The sequence below is a fragment of the Apis florea genome, unplaced genomic scaffold (assembly GCF_048593485.1).
Source record: "Apis florea isolate Af1SG1 unplaced genomic scaffold, ASM4859348v1 contig_3375_pilon, whole genome shotgun sequence".
Taxonomy (NCBI): Eukaryota; Metazoa; Arthropoda; class Insecta; order Hymenoptera; family Apidae; genus Apis; species Apis florea.
This window is the reverse complement of record NW_028256748.1, coordinates 111,458-134,420: the sequence shown is the minus strand read 5'-3', so window position 1 is coordinate 134,420 and position 22,963 is coordinate 111,458. Positions and strand designations below refer to the sequence as shown.

Genomic DNA, 22,963 nt, shown 5'->3' with positions numbered 1-22,963 from the left:
CGAAAATCTGTAGGTTGGATTTAAGGACAACGTAAAGCTTCTACTTTTTTCGTTTATCATTACAATTGAAGGGAAATAGAAGAAACTTGTATGAGATTTAAGAAACAAAGTTACGACGAAGAACGGCCTCGGTGGGTATCGTACATTTATGAGTGGAACTCTCTTCACTGACGATCGTCGCAAACGGAGCAGAGGCAGGAGTGACGAGCGAGAGAACGTGCGAGAGATAGAGAGAGAAAGAGACGGTGAGGAACAGCGAGTCTGTGAAACGAGGAACGAAATTGGTCGCGCGCGGGAATCAGCGGTTGTGTGTTTGGCCTTTTTCTGATTGTGATTTACTACGAGAGATTGTGATTGCTAGTGTGAAACGTGTGTTTTTTACCTACGAATTGAGAATCTGCGTGTGGGAGTTGATGCGGTATGTGTAAACGTCGTTTATGATGCTTTATTCGTTGAACAACGACGCAATGAGTAAAGTGCACCCGGATAACAAAAATCTACAGATTCCAATGACCTATTATTAATATTTTATAGTTTCATCATCTTTTTTTTTTATTTGATTAAATGTATTAAATGAAATACTTTTTACATTAGATTTATAAACATTACGCACAATAAATTTTCACATAACCTTATTTGCGATTGTCAAATGTAGGTTAGGTCGAGCGGTCGCAGTGCGGTGACCTCCCTCGCTACACGTTAACAATGATTTCCTTTTTATTATTACCTCTGTTTAGTTCATTATTTATATCATATTCTTTTCTTTTAATGTCTTTAATTTAAATATAAATATAATATATAATCTTCTTCATATAGAGAGAAGCACAAAACAATATTACTTGATACTAGTATCCTTTTATAAACTTTTAAAATTTTTATTTATAAAATATTACACTATAATAAATTTTGTGTTAAAATAATTAAACAATGCACTGTGTAAAAATATACTGTTTTTTTATATTTATTTATTAATTGTAAATATTGTATTGTAATGTTATTTATGTTTTTTATCCATATTTTTAATCCTAAAATTGTTTTATAATATTGTATTCGAATGAAGACTTTAATTAATTATGAATTTTTAAAATATTTAATTAATCTTCTTTTTTAAAAACATAAAACTTTGTAATATTTATATCTTATTCATATATTAATTATATAATTTTAATGACATAAATATTAATATTTAATACGATTATTTTCAGATAGGGTGTATGAAAATTGGATAATTTACAATAAATAATGGCAACTTTAGCAGAACAAGCATCTAAGCTTCTGGATTTTAATCAGAAGTTAGATATAACACTTCTTGATAATATAGTAGGTTGTATGTACACTGGAATAGGTGAGCAACAGAGAGTTGCACAGGAAGTATTAACTACACTTAAAGAGCATCCAAATGCATGGACCCGTGTAGATACTATTCTAGAATATTCACAGGTAAATTTTCAAATCAAAATTAAATATATATTGTTATTTATATGTGTGTGTGTATATATATATATTTTGTATATATATATATATATATATACAAATAAACAGATTTTATAAATATATATAAAGAGAATTTTTTAATTTATATGAAATTTTATATATATATATATATAGAATCAACAAACAAAGTATTATGCTTTACAAATATTGGAACAAGTTATAAAGACACGATGGAAAGTATTACCACGAAATCAGTGTGAAGGTATAAAAAAATATATTGTAGGCCTTATCATAAAAACAAGCAGTGACCCAGAAACAATGGAAAGTTCTAAAGTTTATCTTAATAAACTTAATATGATTTTAGTTCAAGTAAGTAATAGTAAAATTAAAAAATATAAAATAGTAATATTTTAACAAACTATATTTATTGTAGGTTTTAAAACGAGAATGGCCAAAAAACTGGGAATCCTTTATTGGTGACATTGTTGGAGCAAGTAAAACAAATGAAAGTCTTTGTCAAAATAATATGGCAATTTTAAAATTACTATCAGAAGAAGTATTTGACTTTTCTAGTGGACAAATGACACAAACAAAAGCAAAACATTTGAAAGATACTATGTGTAGTGAATTCTCACATATTTTTCATCTTTGTCAATTTGTATTGGATAATTCACAAAATGTTCAACTGGTGGCAGTTACATTAGAAACTCTTTTAAGGTTTTTAAATTGGATTCCTCTGGGATATATTTTTGAAACAAAATTAATAAGTACTTTAGTATTCAAGGTAAATACAATATTTTATTAATTATATTTATATAACATTATAATTATAATATTTTTGTATATTATATTATAATCGTTACTATTTTTTTTCTTTTTTTTTTTTTTTTTTTTTTTACAGTTTTTAAACGTACCAATATTCAGAAATATTACATTAAAATGCTTAACCGAAATTGCTGGTGTCACAGTAACAACTTATGATGATGTATTTGTAATGTTATTTGTTAATGTAATGCGACAGTTAGAACAGATTTTACCCCTTGATACAAATATACGCGAAGCATATGCAGCAGGTCAAGATCAAGAACAAAATTTCATTCAAAATCTAGCTATATTTTTATGCACATTCTTGAAAGAGCATGGGCAATTTATAGAGAAAAAACAATTAAATGAGTTGCTACTCAAAGCATTGCATTATCTTGTTTTAATTTCTGAAGTTGAAGAAGTTGAAATATTTAAAATCTGTTTGGAATATTGGAATGCATTAGCAATGGATTTATATAGAGCAAATCCCTTTGTGTCTCCAACACCATTATTTGTGGTTAAAAATATAACACTCCCATCTAGAAGATTATTTTATTGTCCTGTTTTAACAAAAGTACGATATATTATGATCAGTAGAATGGCTAAACCAGAAGAAGTTCTTGTTGTAGAAAATGAGAATGGAGAAGTTGTTAGAGAATTTATGAAAGACACTGATTCTATTAATTTATATAAAAATATGAGAGAGACTCTTGTATATCTTACTCATCTTGACTATATAGATACTGAAAGAATAATGACAGAAAAGTTACAAAACCAAGTTAATGGATCAGAATGGTCCTGGAAAAATCTTAATGCGGTAAATATATATAATAATTATAAAATTTTATAAAATATAAAATTTATAATCAAAATAAATCATATTAATTTTTATTTTTGTATTAGTTATGCTGGGCAATAGGTAGTATTTCTGGTGCAATGCATGAAGAAGATGAAAAGCGATTTTTAGTAACTGTTATCAAAGATCTCCTTGGTCTTTGTGAACAAAAGAAAGGCAAAGATAATAAAGCTATTATTGCTAGTAATATTATGTATGTAGTTGGGCAATATCCAAGATTTCTCAGAGCACATTGGAAATTTCTGAAGACTGTTGTAAATAAACTCTTTGAATTTATGCATGGTAAAAATATTATATTATTATATAATAATTATATAATATTATATAAACATTGTAAATCTAACAATATTATAAAAAATATTTTAAATAATCAAGATAAACTTCTCTACAGAAACTCATGATGGTGTGCAAGATATGGCCTGTGACACATTCATAAAAATAGCACTAAAATGTAGGCGACATTTTGTTACACCACAAACAGGAGAATTGGTACCATTTATTGAAGAAATTCTTTCTACTATTAGTAGTATCATTTGTGACCTCCAAACACAACAGGTAAAAATCATTAAAAATATAATAAACAACATAATATATTATATATATATATATGAAAAAATTTATAATATATTTATTACATTTTATATAATATATATAATGTTTATATAATGTTTTTTTTTTAATTACATTTCTATATTAATTATAATATAGGTACATACATTTTATGAAGCAGTTGGATATATGATAAGTGCACAGACTGATACAGTAATGCAGGAAGAATTAATAGAAAGATATATGCTTTTACCAAATCAAGTATGGGATGACATAATAAGTCAAGCATCTAAGGTATCTATTTAAAAAATAAGTCTTTACATGTTTTTCTATTTTATTTTTATTAATATTTTTTTAGAATGTAGATGTATTAAAAGATCAAGAAGCTGTAAAACAACTTGCTAGTATTTTGAAGACAAATGTAAGAGCTTGCAAAGCTCTTGGACATCCATACGTGATACAGTTAGGAAGAATATATTTAGATATGTTGAACGTTTATAAGGTATATTAATATTATATTTATATTATATATATTATTGTTATATTTATATAATAATAATAATATATCAATATTTTAAAAAGTAAATTTATGCTTATTCTTCTTTTTTAGGTTATGAGTGAAAATATAAGTGCTGCAATAGCTTTGAATGGTGAAATAGTAATGGAACAATCTCTGATTAAAAGTATGAGAGTAGTGAAAAAAGAAACATTAAAATTGATCTCAGATTGGGTCAGTAGAACAACTGACCGTCAAATGGTAAAATTTTATTACATATTCAAAATATATATTAATATTTGAGAGTTATAATTTGTATCATCTTTCATGTAATATATATTTTTTTATACTATTAACAATTTTATATATATTTAAAACATTTTCAATATTTCAAAATAATTGATTTTATTACATATGTTATTCAGGTTTTAGATAGCTTTTTACCACCATTATTAGATGCTGTTTTATTGGATTATCAAAAAACAAATGTGCATTGTGCTCGAGAACCAGAGGTGCTAAGTGCTATAGCCACTATCGTAAATAAATTAGAATGTTATATTACCAGTGAAATACCTAAAATATTTGATGCTGTGTTTGAATGTACTTTAGAAATGATAAATAAAGATTTTGAAGAATTTCCGGAACACAGAACAAATTTCTTTTTACTTTTACAGGTAATTATAAATAATATTAATTATTGGTGAAATTTAATAACAAATTTTATATAATATAAATATTATATTTTTAATATTTTTATATTTTAGGCAGTGAATGTTTCTTGTTTCTCTGCATTTCTTATAATTCCACCAGCACAATTTAAACTTGTACTTGATTCTATAATTTGGGCTTTTAAGCATACAATGAGAAATGTTGCAGATATAGGACTACAAATACTATATCAACTCTTACAAAATATTGAAGTTTCTACTCCCGATGCTCAAAATTTCCATCAAACATATTTCACAGATATTCTTCAACATATATTCAGTGTAGTTACAGATTCGTCACACATTGCAGGTAAATATATACAAACAAAATTGATACGATCATTCAATTTTATTATTTTATAATTAATTTTTTTTTTAATATTATAATTATCTAGGCCTTAATATGCATGCTACAATTTTGGCGTACATGTTTTCGTTGGTTGAACTTGGGCGAATTAAAGTTCCATTAGGACCTGTACCAGATAACACATTATATGTTCAAGAATTTGTTGCGAGATTGCTTAAAACAGCATTTCCACATTTAACTGATAATCAAATTAAAATAACTGTACAAGGTTTATTTAATCTTAATCAAGATATCCCTGCATTCAAAGAACATCTTAGAGATTTCCTTGTTGAAATTAGGGTAAATATTCATGTTTTTTTTTTCTCTCTTTTTTTATGATTTTTTATTCATATATATTCATAGTATATTTACATAAATAAACTTTTTAAAGGAATATACTGGTGAAGATGATTCAGATCTGTATCTTGAGGAAAGAGAAACTGCATTACGGTTAGCACAAGAAGAAAAAAGGCTACAACAAATGGCAGTACCAGGAATACTTAATCCTCATGAAATACCAGAAGAGATGCAGGACTGAATTATCAGTTTTCTTCGTTACCTGCTTTCTGTACATCTCAATAAGAAACATTCTGTTACACAGACTATTGTATCCTTTGATCTGCGACTTTTCCCACATGTACCACAATTACCATCAAGATGGATATACATTATATACTTTTTAAAGCCAAGTTTACAATATAACATTCTTGTTAAGGAGGTAAGCCCGAAATGCGGTGATTGTTTGTCTGTTATACAATTTTAAAAGAATTGAAACTTCTGTTATGAGAAACAGGTAAATACATGCTGAACAATACTATTTTATACAGTGAAAAAATAATATTTGTATATTGATATTTAGTACTAGTAACAAATATTTTTTTAATAAAGACATTCTTCTATAGTCTCATTTGGTATTTATAATATATATTAATATGTATAATAAAATTGTGATTTATATTAAAACAAGTTCTACGTAAACAAATTTTTCATAAAAATTATTTCTTTTTATTAATATATCATTACAAATATTAATATTGCATAATAATATCTAATATAATTAAATAATAATCTTATTATTATAAAAATGAATAAGAATATTGTATGTAATATTGGCGTGTATATTATATTTCGAGATATAATTAAAATCATTTAAAATAAATTAAATTCAAAATATAATGTCTGATTCATATTAACATATAAAATAGTATTGCTTCAGCATATTTAGAGGATGTTACAGGTATATGTGTGTGTTTGCATAAAGTTGTATGATAATGCTATTAATATTGCTATATATAGATATATAGGTACATAGTATATAAATATATATGATCTGCAAGTCATACAGAGAAATTTTGTAAATTAAACTACATGTCATATATAGCATTTGTTTAAATTTCACTTTTCTGATAATCCCTATATATATATATTCATCAACGATAAATATGTTCAAAATAAATCACTTTATATTTTTGTTGTATTTAACTTCTATAAGTAAATTAAAAATATATATATATATATATGTATATATATATATATATATATATATATATATATATATATATATATAAAACATATTTAACAATTTTCTCTCAGCACATTGAAATGTTTCTTTTTTTCTCTCTCTCTCTTTTTTAAATATTTTATTAATGCAAATAGCTTATATATACATATATATATATATATATATATTAAAATATATATATATATTTTAAATAACATAGTCTGGGAGAAAGGTTTCTAATATTTATGTTTTTTTATGAAATTTTATTTGTATATCTATTACTATTTTGTGATTACTACATTAACAAATTCATAATTCAAAATTCACAACAAAACATTTTTAAAAAAAAAAATTAACTATTGATAATATTGTATAAAATTAAAATTGATTACATTTTTGTTTTCTCAGACTTAAATAATTAAATATAAAATATTTTTCTTATATAATGTTGCATCAAGAAAAAATTCTTAATTAAATTATTAAATTAAAAAAAAATAACTAACTGTTACTGTCATGATAGCAAAAATTGGTAAATAATAATCTTTTAATTTAATAAAAATGCAAATATTCTCAGAAAAAAAGGACAAATTTTCTTATCGTTCGAGCTTGCCTCCACCTCAATAAATGCTACAGGTGCTTGGTCTTACAAATCACAAATAATCATGATGCATGGTAACACAATTTAATATGTGTCTAACACTGGTACATGACCTATAGAACTGTGAAGGTAGATTGCTTAATAAATTTCGTAAAAAAAAAAAATGAATGGAAAAAGAAGTTTGTGTGAAAATATATCGCAAAAGAAGATATAAAAAACATTTGACTTCGTTCGCAAATTAAGAATTACTTTTTACTATTCGTAATTTGAATTTTTTATTACATATTGAAAATTTATTTTGTCAAGAATAGCATTATCACTATGAAAATATTTAGCACTGATGCATTTTTCCAAAATAAATGGAAAATAAAAGAGCATCATGGCAAGAATATAATGAATATATATACCGTTATGCATTTTAATAAAACATCAACGATTTGTATCATACATGAATGAATCGAAGTAGCTCTACTTGGAACCCTGAAGCCATTACATTTGATACTATGCGACTCGGGTCTCAAGATAAGCCACTATTATTTCAGGAGGAAATGGGAAAAAGAATATCAATGCCATTTGATTTCATTCTTTATTAGTAAGCTGTATTTATTTGCAACCGGTATTGCAAACAAATGAAAAAAAAAAAATTAACGGCATTTTCAGACAATTTGTGATATATCTTGTAAACTTTTATCACAAAAAAAAATAATTTGTATGGATAGATGTAATAAGTTACAGAATGTATTTAGTCATACATAGTTGTATGTGATAAGACTACGTGTAATGAGGAAAGTGCTTAAAAATCGTAAGATATCTAAATAATAATGATATCTAAAATAAAGCTGCAACTAAATGTTTTATAAGCTGTTCGTTTGTTATACGAGAATCCTAAATTTAACAAGTTTTTACAGTATAAGTAATTTTGGACGTAAATAAGTACAGCTAAGATTCAAAAAATGATATATTTTTTGGTTATATAACAACATTTGATTGATTAAAAAATTTTCAGAGAAAAAATTCATTTTCTTTCTAAATTATTTGCAATAAAATTAAAAATTGAAGAACCCTATTAAAAAATAAATTAGATATATGTAAAAAATATTTAATACTACATTTTATTGTTACACAAAATTGCTTTAACTGAATTATTAAAATTCAGATTTTTAAATATTATAAGAATTCTATAATAAGATTTTTTTAAGTACTCAAGATATTTGAAAAAATAATTTCCTTTCGTGTTTCGATGCACTACAAATAGAAATAATTATTTAATATACTTATGTTTATCATTAACATACAATACGATAACATAATTTTATATTGAAAAGTGATTGCAAAAAAGTCTCTTATTCCCTCTAGAATTTCGTTTAACTTGAAGAAAAGTTAAAAAATAAATTTTGTAAGCTGTTGAATGATGGCATTAATCTTATAAGTTGTCAAGAATCATGTGACATAGTTGTGAGTACTGAGTAACATAATTACGGAATGGTCCATCACGCGTGTTTGAATGAATGGATGTATAAGTTAAGAGTTCTATCAGTTATTCATTATAACGACAAAAATATGTAAAGAGTTTAATAATACTTACTAATAAAATAAAAAATGCTACTATAATAATGCTTAATATTTTCAATAGGATAATTATGCGGATAATTATTATTTTCCTTATTAATAAATACGGGCTTTATGTGTGATTATTATATTATTTTTTTATCTTTAAGATGAAATTTCCGATTTCATATAATAATTTTTATTTATTTTAAAACGCATTAAAAAATTACAATTAACTTTATAGAAATTAAACAATATAAATATGTAACATATTTGATAGTATTATTTTATCATTAGTCAAAATTATTTTATATATAATAATAATAGTATATAATAATAATAAGAATACATAAGTAATAGTTAATTAAGAATATAAAGAGACAATAAATATAAAAATATTTTTTAATTATAAATTTCAAAAAATATTTTTTAAAATATAGAATATGGATAAATATAATATAACATAAAAAAATATACAAGTATAATAATTAGAAATATAATTGTATAATAATAAAAATATTTATTATTAATGAAAACACAATTTTTGAATGACAATAATTAATAATATTTCATTCTAGCATTTAAGATTGAAATGTTTTAATTAAAAATTAAAAGACAAATGTAATGCAATATTTCATATAAATTTGATTTAAAATTTAAAAAAATTTAAAAAACAACTTCTCTATTAAAGAAAATGAATAAGCTAATGAATAGATCTAACATTCAATGCATTTTTTTTTCTTGGAAACACTTGAACTCCTTATCATTTTAGTGTCATATTCAAAGTTATTGATTCTATTCAAAATAAAATTAGATTATGTTAATAATGATTAAAAATTAAATTTCAATATAAAATTACAAATAAGAAACAAAATAAACATTCTATTGCAGAATATCTTGTATATTAAGTACATCATTTTATGATTATAAAATAGATGATTGGAATGGTGATTTTATATTATTATATATATATTTTTAATTATAAAAAACTATTTTTATTAAATAAAGATTAGAAATAAACTTTATTTTGCAATTATATTAACAAAAATTTTTAAAAATCAAAAAAAAATATTATGCATATTATTTTTAATTTATCTTTCATTCAGATTTTGTAATTTATTTTAGAATTGACATTTTGAAAAAATTATAATGTAATATTAGTTCATAAATTATTCTCATGATAAAAATTAACATATTGTAGATTATATTTTCAAAAATAAAATTATATTTTTTCAAATTTTTCAATTTAATATTTTTCAAAATAATATTTCATTAATATATTTATAATCTTTTCAAATGTTTAAAAGTCATTTATGTCTGAAGTTAATAATATAAAGTTAAGATTATAAATATATATATTATGATTTTGAAAGAGAAACGATAAAAGTTACGAAATGATAAATATTAAAATAATATCTTATATTTTCTATAATTGCGCATGATGAACAAGTATAGATAAGGAGAGTGAATGTTGAAGAAAGATAGAAATAGGATTAAAATTAAGGAATCAGCGTCATCTCTAGAATGCCGTAAATGAAACTAAATAAACAAAGATGAAATAGCAGAAAAAGGATAAATATAAAATAAGAATTGACTTTCAGTACCATCTCTTGAATAGCAAGGATATTTTTTTAAAAGTAGAATAAAATAGTATAAGAATTAAAGTGGCATCTTTTGGATGTTTTTAGTATTTAAGAATTTTCAATTTTTTATATACAGATGGTAACTTTTTATTGATAGGAAAGTAGCAAAGAAAATAACTAGATAGCGTTACATATAACTCTATCATGTGGCGCCGCCCCATTATTCATGCAAATATTCATACGAAATTTATGTAGAATAAATTTCTACATTTTTTTGTGTTCGTCTTTGTTACAAAGTCATAACGGAAGTCGAAATATTAGTGATATTTTTTAATATTAAATGTTTCATCAGAAATTTTTCTTTCGGCATGATGCGTAAGTGGATTGTGTTATCAGTTAATTCTTCAATTGAATTGAATGCAATTGAATTATGAGGATTAATATATAAATCTAAACGGTAAACAAAATTTCAAAACATTTTCTTATTGTTCATTCAATTAAATCATTATAGTTTTTTATATTGTTTGATTATATAATAAATATTAATAAATATTATAAAAAAAAAGCATTAGTTGTCTTCAAAATTGACAAATTAAATTTTTCTTAATTGAATTTGAGGTTAGAATGTTTTGTTAATGTTAATAAAAACTTATTATACAAGAAATCTTTTGTTATCGATATTTTATCAAGATGATTTTTCTTATGTTGAATTATAAATATAAATATTGATATAAATGCATTACGGAAGATTTTGAAAACTTTATACAATATAAATTTTCTTAAAGATTATCTTATTTCGAAGTATTTTCTTAATGTTAATAGATATTAACCGTTACATATATGTATATATGCAATTTCAGATCTCAATTTTTTTTTTTTTTTTTTTTGCTTCTTCTAATAAATAATATTTTTTTATACAAAATAAAAGATTAATAAATAGATTAACAAGATATGAAAAAAAAAATATATTACTTTCTACTTTAAAAGATTTTTAGAAGTTAATAACATATAAATAAAATTGTTATCAATAATCTTATCAATATAATATTTATACTTTATATTTTTAAAAATTATTATTATAAATATTTTATTAAGAAAAGTTATTTATAAAAATATAATATTTATGTGTCAAATTTATTTCTTTCATTTAAATAATCGAAAATTTGCATTTTATTTATTTTTGAATGCATTTATGTATATACATATATAAGCATATATTTATAATATATAACATATTATAAGAAATTCAACGTAAAAAATATAAATAAAAATATAAATAAAAAAATTAATCATAATAATTAAAAAAATTTGTCACAATATATATAATTTAATGCATACGTAAGTCGACGTCGATTTATAGCAATTTATACCAATATATATTTATTTTTTTGAGTTATATATATATAAAATGCATATATTTGTAATACAATCTAAATAAAATATATATATTTCTTTATAGATAAACAATTAAAATTGTGTATATGTATATTTTTATATAAAAATAAAAAAATATTGTTACAGATAATCGAACAACATGATATTTTTATATACACTGATGTCCTTGTTGAAAAATCGATAAATAAAAATAAAAATTTTAATTAATATTAATTAATATTATAATTATAATTCTTAAATTGCTTTTTATAAATAACAATTAAATACAATTTAAAAAAAATTATTTATATTACATCTTATGTACTTCTCAATATTGAAAAAAATATATAACACTATATTATCATTTATATTTCTCAGTACTGAAAAAAATATATAACATTATATTATCGCAAATAGAAAAAAAAAAATAGATACCAAGATATAGATATTTTCTTTGCTACTTTCCTATCAAAAATAGATACCAAATAAATACCAAAGAAATATAATAGATTGTGAAAATAGATAATTCTTAAGAAAAAACAATCAATATAATTTATTATAAGTGTAGTTTATATCAAATTTTATTGATCATATTATATAAAGTTTTCGAAGTATGTTATCGATTTTATTCCGAAATCGATATACATCTATTTCATCATAATAGTTTTATTCATATTATGTTATTTATAAATTAATTATATATAAAAATCATATAAATATTATGTAAATAATACAATTTTCTAAAAATTTATCTTTAATTTTACATTAATCAGAAATTATTATATCAGTAATCTTATTATAGAGCTTTAATATCAATTTTTCATTATATAAATTAATAGTAGTCTAATAATAAAATATTAGAAAATATTAGCACATACAATAAGATTTTTATTCAAATTTTCATAATTTTCGTATAGAAATATTAATTTAATGTAATATTGTTCCTCATTAATAATGATAATTAAATTATTATTTGCAGGTTATCATTGCGGATATCAAAAGATACAGTAGTAGAAAGATATAATGGCAGAAGATGAGAGGCAAATTTTAGCAGCTGCCGAAACTTTGCTAAATGAATCTATAAATTCTCAAAGAAGTATATATACTCAACAGAATGTAACCCGAACTCCAGATATTATTCTTAGCGAGGATCTTATCGCGGGTGCTATGCAAAATGGAAGGATGTCCAATGTTAGACGTTTCTTTTGTCTTTTTGTCACCTTCGATCTTCTGCTTACTTTTTTAATGTGGCTTATTTGCACAATGGTAAATCGCATATGTTATAACATTTAATTAAAGACTGAAGAAATGAAATCTTTATGCATTTTTTTTTTTACGCATTTTCTTAATCATATGAATAAATGAAATTTACATGATAATTTTAATCAATTTTGGAACGTATTTTTAGATTGCTGGCGAGAGTTTGGAATCTGCTTTCATGAATCAAATAGTCCATTATCATATCAAAACTTCACTCTTCGATATAGTAGTAAGTAGTGTTTATATAATAATACTTTATATCTACTCGAAAAAGAAAAAACAATGTCCAAAATGACATTCAGTTCGTCGGGGACAGAGATTTTAAGGATTTCATCTTCTCAGATGGCAGCGATTTGCAGGTTTACAGTGTTGTTGCTCTTCTATGCGCTGCTTCATTTGGATCATTGGATTATTGTAGCTGTAAGTGTCATAATTTGGTAAGCAATGAGAATGTTATTATAAAATTATAAAATAATGATATATCATATTTTATTTATTATAATATTGTATAATATTTTTACAGTTAACAACTGCCATAACATGTGCTTTTTTAATTGCCAAAGTGTTTCTTTTTGATGTAAGTGTACTGATGTTATAAATATTTATAAAAATAAAATTAGTACAGAACAGCAATATAATATAATTTTATTTTATATTTAGTGGACAATATGTAACCAACCAGTATTTCAAGTTCTTCTTATTCTTACTTCTTTTGTATTACCTTGGGTAGAAGCATGGTTTTTTGATATTCGTGTATTACCTCAGGAAACACAAGCTAGAAATTGGTTTAGAAGTATGCTACTTATTACTTTAATATATAAAATGTTGAATTCATATTATATATTCATAATGAATAAAAACTTTAAATCGATTTTAGATTTCATAGATAATGAAAGAGAACCACTTCTTCGGGGTGTTACCTCGGAATCTCGTCAATATACGAATAATGAACATGCTGGTACATTTTTCACGCCTATGGATTCACCAGATCATTCTGATCACGAAGATGAAAATACAAGACCAAGTAGTTCCAGAGGTTTTCTAAAAACGAATGAAGCATTTCCGTCTAAACCTTTACCAAAACTTACATCAGAAATGGTAAATAAGTGTGTAATGCTTTATATTTAAAAAAATGAAATATGAACAAATTTATAAAAATCTTTTATAAATATTTATAGATAGAAGATTATAAACGGAGAGCAAATGCATTAGTGCAAAATTGTCACGATTTATTGCAATCTAAAGATTGGCAAATTCAAAATATAATGACAAATGGCGATATCATATTTTATATAAATCGTCCTAAACCAGAAGGAAGGATTTTAAAAATAGTAGTAAGTTTAAATAGAATATATTGTTTTGTTTGTTTTTTATTTTGAAATTATGTGATATATTTTTTAAGGGAATGATTGAAGCTCCAGCTAGTATAATTGTGAATAGATTATTTGATGAAGTTGAATTATTACCAACATGGAATAAACTTGTTACAGAATCAAAAAAATTACAGGTAAAATATATATTTTTTCATTTTACATAATTTTGCATAATTAAACTAATATATTTTTATGCATTTTTTAATCAGTACATTGATGAAAATACGGATATTGTTTATCAAGCCACGAGTGCTCAAGGAGGAGGTATTATTGGCGCTCGTGATTTTGTTATTTTAAGACATCGTATTCATTATGGTAACTATTATATAAATAGTGGTACATCAGTACCTTTAACATCATTACCAAATCGTAATAACGTTGTCAGGTAAGATTACAAAAAAAATTATATTGATAAAAAATTATTATATATATTAAAAAATTTTTAGGGCTGAAAATAATTTAAGCTGTTGGGCAGCAGAACGATTACCTAACGAAGAAAACAAATGTAAATTCACGTGGATTATTAATACAAATTTAAAGGGTTGGCTTCCACAAAAAGTTGTAGATAAATCAATGTCTACTGCATTAATAGATTTTATGTCTTATATAAGGAAATATATGGATGACACACAAAGATCAACTGCTTAATACAATTTGTTGTAATAATCATGATTAATTGCCATGGTCTTTCATAATCAGTCTGTGAATTTGTGTAATTGAAGGAATTTCAATTTTTTATAGAATTTTTAACGTTCTGAGAACAATGCAATTTTTGGTCAAATATAGTTTTCTTATTGTGTTTTCCATATGTTATATATCATTAGTCTATGAATAACAAATGACAAATGTAGAAAGAGTCTATGAATGTCTTTTGTTGGAAAGTTGATAGACTGACAGAAGGACGGCAAAAGACTTTTTTTACATGCTTTGCATTTCGTAAGCAGATTAAAATTAAGGAATACTTTCTACATATGAAATATATAAAAAAAAAAATTGATATTTTACTTTTTCAATATAGTTATATTTTAAATTAGTAAAAAAAATTTACATTCATATAGGTAAAATTTAAGTGGGCACTATATTTTATATTTTACAATATGACGTAACTTAATTATTCTATCGTTTTTTTTTCATTTATAATTTAAAATTAGTATATTTATAATTTTACATTTAATTTTCTATGTAATTTTATTTTACATATTTAATTTTAATTCATTTATACTATATTTTCAATGTAAAAATGTTAAATTGTAAATATAAAATGATCTTAGGTAATATTTCTTTTATTATATAAATATTAATATTATAAATTTCATTTCAAAAGTCACTAACTATTTTAAATTTCAAAAATTTCAATGAATTATAATTTACATGTACAAATATAAGTGTTTAGTTCACATAAATTATTTACCTATATGAGATAATATTTATCTATATCATGAAAGTTTATTATAAATTACTAAATATACTTAAATGATATCCATATGAATGTGATTGGTTATTTTAAAATGTTGCATATGTGAAAAAAAAATATCAAGAATAAATTATTAAATATTACATATAATATATTAGTATATATATTATTTGAAATAATTTGAAATTAAATATATAATTGAATTTATTATAAATATATTATTTAGAAATATTACTATAAGTTTTAAAAAATATATAAATAATTCCTTAATTAAAAATGTGCATTTCTCGATAATTGCGTAATAATATTCTTTGTTTATGAAATTTATTTTATACATACTTGGTATGATATGTATAAAGAAATACAAAGAATACGCTTACAATATAGAAAATGTATATATTAATATAGCAATTTGTACATTTTAACATATAATATTTGTACGTTCAATTTTAAAAAATTATTATGTTCATTTATATTTATTTTAATACAATTCCAATAGCATTTAATATTAAGGTCATTTTTCTATTGTTAATAAAGTTTATTTTTTATGCTAGATAAAAAATAACTTATTGTAATAAAAACTGTAAAATTATAAATGTCATTATTATATGTAAAAATAATTATTTTTATTCGTATATCATCATTATATTCATGTACATATTAGTGCATGTTTTGCTAATTATATTTTTTTCTTATAATTTGAATGAAAATTATTTGATATTATTTCTTTAAATATGCGAATATAAATTATTTTTTGGAACAAATAACGATTAAGTCCAAAAGCAAGTTTAATATGTTTTATAAAATTGATCTAAATAAAAAATATTGCCTGTATAAATTAATATTAATTGTACGTAAGTAATAAAATTAAATAATTTTCTTTTCTTTAATTTTTCAAATATTTCAAAATTAATAATCTTAATTGACATTTTTATTTATAGTACAAAATTGTAAAAAATATGTTTATTTATGTTAATTCATAATACGTATTCGTAATATTATAATCTGTCATCATCATAATCTGTAGGACATTATGTTTCAAAAAATTACATAATTGAATTATCGTTTATTTATTTCTATATTTAAGACAATTTAGTTACAAACATAAAACAACAATAAGCTCTTTGTATTTATAGCTTTACTTTCTTACCAAATTTTTTATTCTATATTATTACCGTTTTAATTTCTGTATCTAATGAATGCAAAGATAAGGCTTTGTTATCTCCAAATTTATCTATCAAAATTTATCGTTATCGGAAAAAACAGCTAAAGTTTAAGGCTTTATATTAAATATTGTCATACAATTTTATTTTATTTAAAGTTTTGAATTATTACAATATTTGAATTGAACAATATTATTTTCAATTTCATAAAAAATAACATAAATTTCATATATAAATGATATTATATTTAATTTCATATATAAATGATATTTTGATTTCATATTAATAATTCATATTAATAGTAAACAAAAGTTTACTATTATTTTGAAAATAATTTGGAAGAAAATTCAAAAAGAAAAGAAACTAACAAAAAAAATTATTGAAATATTCACATAATGCGCACGCATTAAAGCGAACAGACAATCGGTGAAACGCTCACGTAAAACAGGTGGCGCTAGTGCAGGAGCCAGAACCGAAATCAAGAAAGTCAGTCAGTTGGTCTCGCGCCTTACGCGTGTGCTTATCGGATTAAGTGTTTGTAAAAAGTGTTGGAACATTGTGCTTTACTATCATATATTCATTGTCAAAACGATTGTCAGCATTTATTGTGACAAGAACATCTTTTCTGTTCAATTCTAGTATTCTACGATTGCAATTTGCATCTCAGCGAAGCAACGCCGGTTCAGGATGATGCCGGAAACGTAAAGGACGCTTCAAAGCGTCTATGACAGGATGTTGCAGAAATGGTGAGTGTAAATAATTTTTCTTATTATTTTTGCTATAATTATGTCTTAATTTTGTAAAAGTGACATGTAATATAATAATTCTTCATATTTTAACATTCAAAGACAGTTCATATTTATCGGTTTCAAATATTTTCTTTACAATATCTATGTAATTATTCGAACTATATGCGATAGATTCTCAAGTAAATATTAGTTATCGATAATAAATGTGTAGATGTTGATTGTTTTTACAATATCTATATATAGTTATTTGAAGTCTATTCGACAGATTCTCAAGTAAACATTACTTATTAATATAAACGTATAGATGTCGATTGTTTTTACAATATCTATGTAATTATTTGAAGTATATGCGACAGATTCTCAAGTAAATGTTACTTACCGATATAAACGTGCACATGTCGATTGTTTTCACAATATCTATATATAATTATTCGAAATATATGTGATAGATTCTCAAGTTACTTATCGATATAAAGATATAGATATCGATTGTTTTTACAATATCTATATAATTATTCAAAGTATATGCGACAGATTCTCAAGTAAATGTTACTTATACGATATAAATGTGTAGATGTCGATTGTTTTTATAATATCTCTATATAGTTTTTTGAAGTATATGTAATAAGTAAATGTTAATTACCGATATAATATAATAATAAATGTGTAGATGTTGATTGTTTTTACAATATTTATATATAGTTATTCAAAGTATATGCGACAGATTCTCAAGTAAATGGTAGTTATCGATATAAACGTGTAGATGTTGATTGTTTTTATAATATCTATATATAGTTATTCAAAGTATACGCGACAAATTCTCAAGTAAATGTTATTTATCGATATAAACGTGTAGATATCGATTTTTTTTTGAAACATAATAATCGTGAATAGAAAAATGCAAATTTAGAATATCATAAATTAGATGTATTAGAATGATAAACGTGAGTAATAAAGAATTTCACGAAATTTTTTGATATTAACGAATGTTTAAATTTGACGTTTTCATTTGAAATTAAGCGAAAGAAATAAGTGATAGGTTCTACTTAGAATTTATTCCTTTCTCAACGTGTCATAAGACACATCGAGATCGCATATTCGTTGTCTATTGATTCTTTGGCCACGATCCTTTTGACTTTTGAGTCAATATTAGCTATCTATATATAAGTTTAAAGAAACATATATGCATAACAATTTGTAATAGGATATTCTTTCTTCGCAAAATATAAAATTCTGAGGTTCCGAATGTACTATCGTCGGAAAAATAATGTCCCTTTTTTTCTTTGTTTACACGTTCTTTCTACTTTCATTTCGAGTTAACTTTATTTAAAACTATTCCTATTGCCTTTTTTCCTCTATGAATTTTCTATTTAATGAATATCGTTGTTTTATTATTATTTTATATTTAATTTTTAAATATTTTTTACCAATCATTTTATCAGAAAAAATGTATAATTTCAAAGAAACAATAAAATATCTAGTCAAAGTACGAAAAGAAATAATATATATAATAAATGAGGCAGTATGTAAAGATGATAGAATAATAGGAAATTTGTAAATAATCATAAGAAGTTATGAAGTATATTCAGTCATGTAAACATTTTGCTCTTTCATAGAAAAGATTTTTCTTTACTAATTACAAATATATATATATATATTCGATATCTAGATCATATATGTGTAAACGAACTATCATATTGCATCGTTGAGTATTGTTGACAGTAACATAGACATTGACCTTTGGCAACGAAACTAGCAGTTTTCTATATAGTAGTTTCTTCCAAAGTAAATCGATTTCGCGCGCGGTTTCAAAATTTAAATTTAAATATTAGTCGCACAATTAAAAATTTTTATTCGCTTTATGCATTTGAAGAAACATATTCTCTTTAATGCAATTATTCATATAGATATATTGAAATTTATTTATATGAATAAAAATAACATTGGATGTTTTATTTTTTAATTTCTTAATTTTTTTATTTGAATTTTTAAATATTTTATTTTGAATTTTTATTATTGACAAAAATTATATTAAAATAATAATGACGCATAGGAAAATAAACTTAAAAAATTAAAAACTGTTGAGGATTTAAAAAGGATTAATTAAAAATTAAGATTGCTTCTTAAATTTTTTCTTCATAAAGTATAAAGTATTTTAAATTATTAATAAAATCATATTGAAATAAATTAATCAAGATGTTCCGAAATTGAAGTCTCAAATGTTAAATTTAACCATAAGTTCTTATCTTCTTAATCGAAAGGCTATCAATCAATATTGACATTATTTCAAAACTTCTACGTATATAAATAATAATAAAACTTTCTGCTTATAATTGTACTTAGTATTTTGTTGGGCGGGAAGATATGATGTTATATTATATAAATTATTTTTTATCGATTGTATAAAATCCAACAACTTTATCTTATTTGTTATTTCATCGAGAATAATCAACTTCTTATTTTAATTAGAAGATTTAAATAAAAATTTAAAAAGATTAGTTTTATTATCTTTTTAAAGAAATTAATCATTTTTCGTAAATTTCACAGACATAGAACAAACTTTTGACAAACTAGAGAAAGAAATAGAAACAAAATAGAGAAGAAAAAGAAACTAATGATTTTTTTTATTTGCTCGAAAAAAATTTACCTAAGTCGCTAAGATTTATGAAATAAGTTTCAACAGGTTGTTGATTTACGATCACATATTTTTCTTTCCCTAAATAATCAAAGAACACTTATTAATCCCTTACTATTCCCCTTCTATGATATTATTTCTACCCTAGACTTGTTAAAATTATATTATAGTAGCACGCTATTGAGAACTGAAATATATAAAAGAAGTATGATATGATTCTAGATTGATGTTAATCTTTTATGATAAAACAAAATTCATTAGATATTAACAATTATTATATCAAATATTTAGTTTTTATTAGTGAGTAAAATTATTTGATAAAATTATAAAATCTTTTATTCGTTTTATAATTTTTTCACAAGCATAATTTAAATGTTTGTAGAAGAACAAAATTTCTTCATATAACCTCTTTCAAATAGGATTAATAAACCATTTATATATAATAACATGCTTAATAAATAATAATAATAAATAATAAAATTTCTTTAATCATTTAAAAAATGGACTAATAATAAATTTATAGAAAAATTATATGAAATTAAAATATATAGAATATAATTCTTAATTATTATAATTATTGAAATTCTTCTTTAATCAAATGTATTACTATCAATCAGACAATCCTAAATCAAGATGGAAAATCAGAATGTACATGAAAAGATGGCAAAAGTCACATAAAAATTTTACGTACTTTCAAGCACTTTTAATTCTTTGAATCTTTCTTTCATCTCGTGAATCTTCTTTACGCTTATCTTTAAACTTACTTCTTATGTTTTTTTTCTTTTAGTTATTTCGTCATAAATCCTCACAAAAAAGATTTTCTATACGTCTAATATTTTTTATCCCTTATATCTTCAATATTATCAATATTATTATATTAAAAATCTGCACATTCCTCATAATTTTTTCCGTTTGCTATTCGAAGTTTCTTTCCATTTTCATTATCAAATTCGTACTTCTTTCTAAGAATCTTCGGATTATCAAACAATTCATAGTGGAATCTCGAAGCAATTATTTCCTATACCATCAACGATGCTTAATAATAAACTCTCGAGGATATATGAGATAGTGAAAAATTCCTGTTGAGTCTATAAAGAACTTTTTTAACATTATCCTCGATCTCTCCTCTCTTCCTTACTCTTGTCTTCCTCGTCTTTCCTCTTTTCTTCGTAACACTTTTTCCTTTTCTCCTCTATTTTCCCTCGCCATGTACTAAGATCAACTTACGAAGGTTACGTTCGTTATCACGATGACGAACAAGTTTAGGTTAACGATTACCCACTTTCATCCCTTTTTCATGTACTGAACGTGCGAAAACATGCCTCGTGAATCAGGAACCATTCTGAAACGCGGAAACACTGTGTCGATGATGGCGATGAAAAGTTGGAAGAATTTCAAGTATGGTTTGTTTTCATGGCCAAAGCTTCGGGGAATAAAAATATATATATGATATATATATTATCATGAAAATAGAATTTGGGATAAGAATTCTATCTACTCTTTATTTAATTTTAAATACGAACAATTAGGATTTAATAGAAATAAATAGAGCGTTTAATTAAAAATTACAATGAAACTTTTCTATTTGTTCATGTATTATTCTCCATAGAAATAGTTCAGTTAATAAAACTTCAGACAATAAAACTTGTTAATATCTCGCATACGAAGCTGTTTACAATTAAATCGATATCATCAAGTTTGAATTACCGCGTATACATACTAATATAGCAAGTTGGAGTTCTTAATGAGAAATAATATCATTCATGAAAATAATTCTCTAACCACTTTGAATAACCACATTGTATGTTTAATTCTATCTTGAATTACTTAGTTTAAAACTAATAATATAGAAATGAAAATTTTCTCAAGTTTCCTTAATATTTTTTGAAATATTATATTCCTTTTAATTATATTCTATTAGAATATTCTATTTCTTTCTTTTATTATAGCTTATATTTCAAGCTATAATACCTTAAATGTTTTGATACTTTTCGTTTCGATCAATTTAAATTTACTTAAAATATTCTAACAATGTTCTCATCAAGAATCCAATAATATTATATCCTACATAGTTTGGGATATTTTGACGGAACGTTTACATTAACCAAGTAATTTGCCAGATACGATTAAGATTCCATTGATGTTAAATCGGTCTCGCGTTAAATACGTTTAATAATCACCATTGTCGCGCATGCAAATCGTTAATTGCTCACGTTATTCGCGATTATCAGATACACAATTTGTTCGTGCACCATGATGGGGAGTTAGTAAACCACCAGAGAAAATGTTCGTGTCCATGAGAGATATGACAATCGAGCGTACACAGGTGTGAAACACAATGTCAAACGTTAATTCGATTATTCCGCTCGCAATTCCAGTGAACGACTTTTTTATGATTCATTACAAATCCGGTTCGATGCGGCGGGTAACATTGGAAAAAAATTGAAAAAAAGAGGGAGAATCATTTTTATTTTTAGCAGCCGAATTTCAGCCTTTCTTTCCTTTCTCTCCCCATCCGAATAAAATCGTGTTACGGATATCCATGGAAATTTATTTGAAATTACATCCTGGTT

The 22,963-nt window shown here is 23.3% G+C and overlaps 3 protein-coding genes across 14 annotated transcripts in view; all 3 read left to right on the top strand.

Moving 5' to 3' along the window:
- The first annotated feature begins 21 nt into the window (after positions 1–21).
- Positions 22–6,572, top strand: emb (exportin-1 emb). 5 transcript variants are annotated; one of them, XM_086912309.1, is made up of 14 exons: positions 22–131; positions 1,206–1,440; positions 1,609–1,803; positions 1,868–2,218; positions 2,336–3,055; positions 3,142–3,376; positions 3,486–3,649; positions 3,803–3,937; positions 4,002–4,145; positions 4,254–4,400; positions 4,565–4,813; positions 4,904–5,156; positions 5,242–5,492; positions 5,584–6,572. In XM_086912309.1, exons 2-14 carry the CDS (start codon positions 1,243–1,245, stop codon positions 5,728–5,730), a joined length of 3,189 nt encoding a protein of 1,062 aa, XP_086768435.1. In that variant the 5' UTR covers positions 22–131; positions 1,206–1,242; the 3' UTR covers positions 5,731–6,572. The 5 variants fall into 5 exon arrangements, with proteins under 5 accessions (XP_086768435.1, XP_086768432.1, XP_086768436.1 ...); XM_086912306.1 differs by having other exon boundaries at positions 103–245; XM_086912310.1 differs by lacking the exon at positions 22–131 and adding an exon at positions 134–245 and having other exon boundaries at positions 1,210–1,440.
- Positions 6,573–10,680: 4,108 nt separating this feature from the next.
- Positions 10,681–16,460, top strand: Start1 (Steroidogenic acute regulatory protein-like). 7 transcript variants are annotated; one of them, XM_086912340.1, is made up of 11 exons: positions 10,681–10,797; positions 12,776–13,062; positions 13,205–13,285; positions 13,399–13,476; positions 13,580–13,633; positions 13,717–13,849; positions 13,934–14,154; positions 14,235–14,390; positions 14,459–14,563; positions 14,639–14,814; positions 14,876–16,460. In XM_086912340.1, exons 2-11 carry the CDS (start codon positions 12,820–12,822, stop codon positions 15,075–15,077), a joined length of 1,449 nt encoding a protein of 482 aa, XP_086768466.1. In that variant the 5' UTR covers positions 10,681–10,797; positions 12,776–12,819; the 3' UTR covers positions 15,078–16,460. The 7 variants fall into 7 exon arrangements, with proteins under 7 accessions (XP_086768466.1, XP_086768462.1, XP_086768465.1 ...); XM_086912336.1 differs by having other exon boundaries at positions 13,359–13,493; XM_086912339.1 differs by having other exon boundaries at positions 10,687–10,879; positions 13,416–13,493.
- A 1,068-nt stretch (positions 16,461–17,528) lies between these two features.
- Dgk (diacyl glycerol kinase 1) overlaps positions 17,529–22,963 on the top strand; it is an 82,359-nt gene continuing 76,924 nt past the window's right edge. For both annotated transcript variants that reach the window (XM_086912304.1, XM_086912303.1), the window contains exon 1: positions 17,529–17,752. The gene's annotated coding sequence lies outside the window, so the exon portion shown is untranslated. The remainder of the gene's footprint in view (positions 17,753–22,963) is intronic.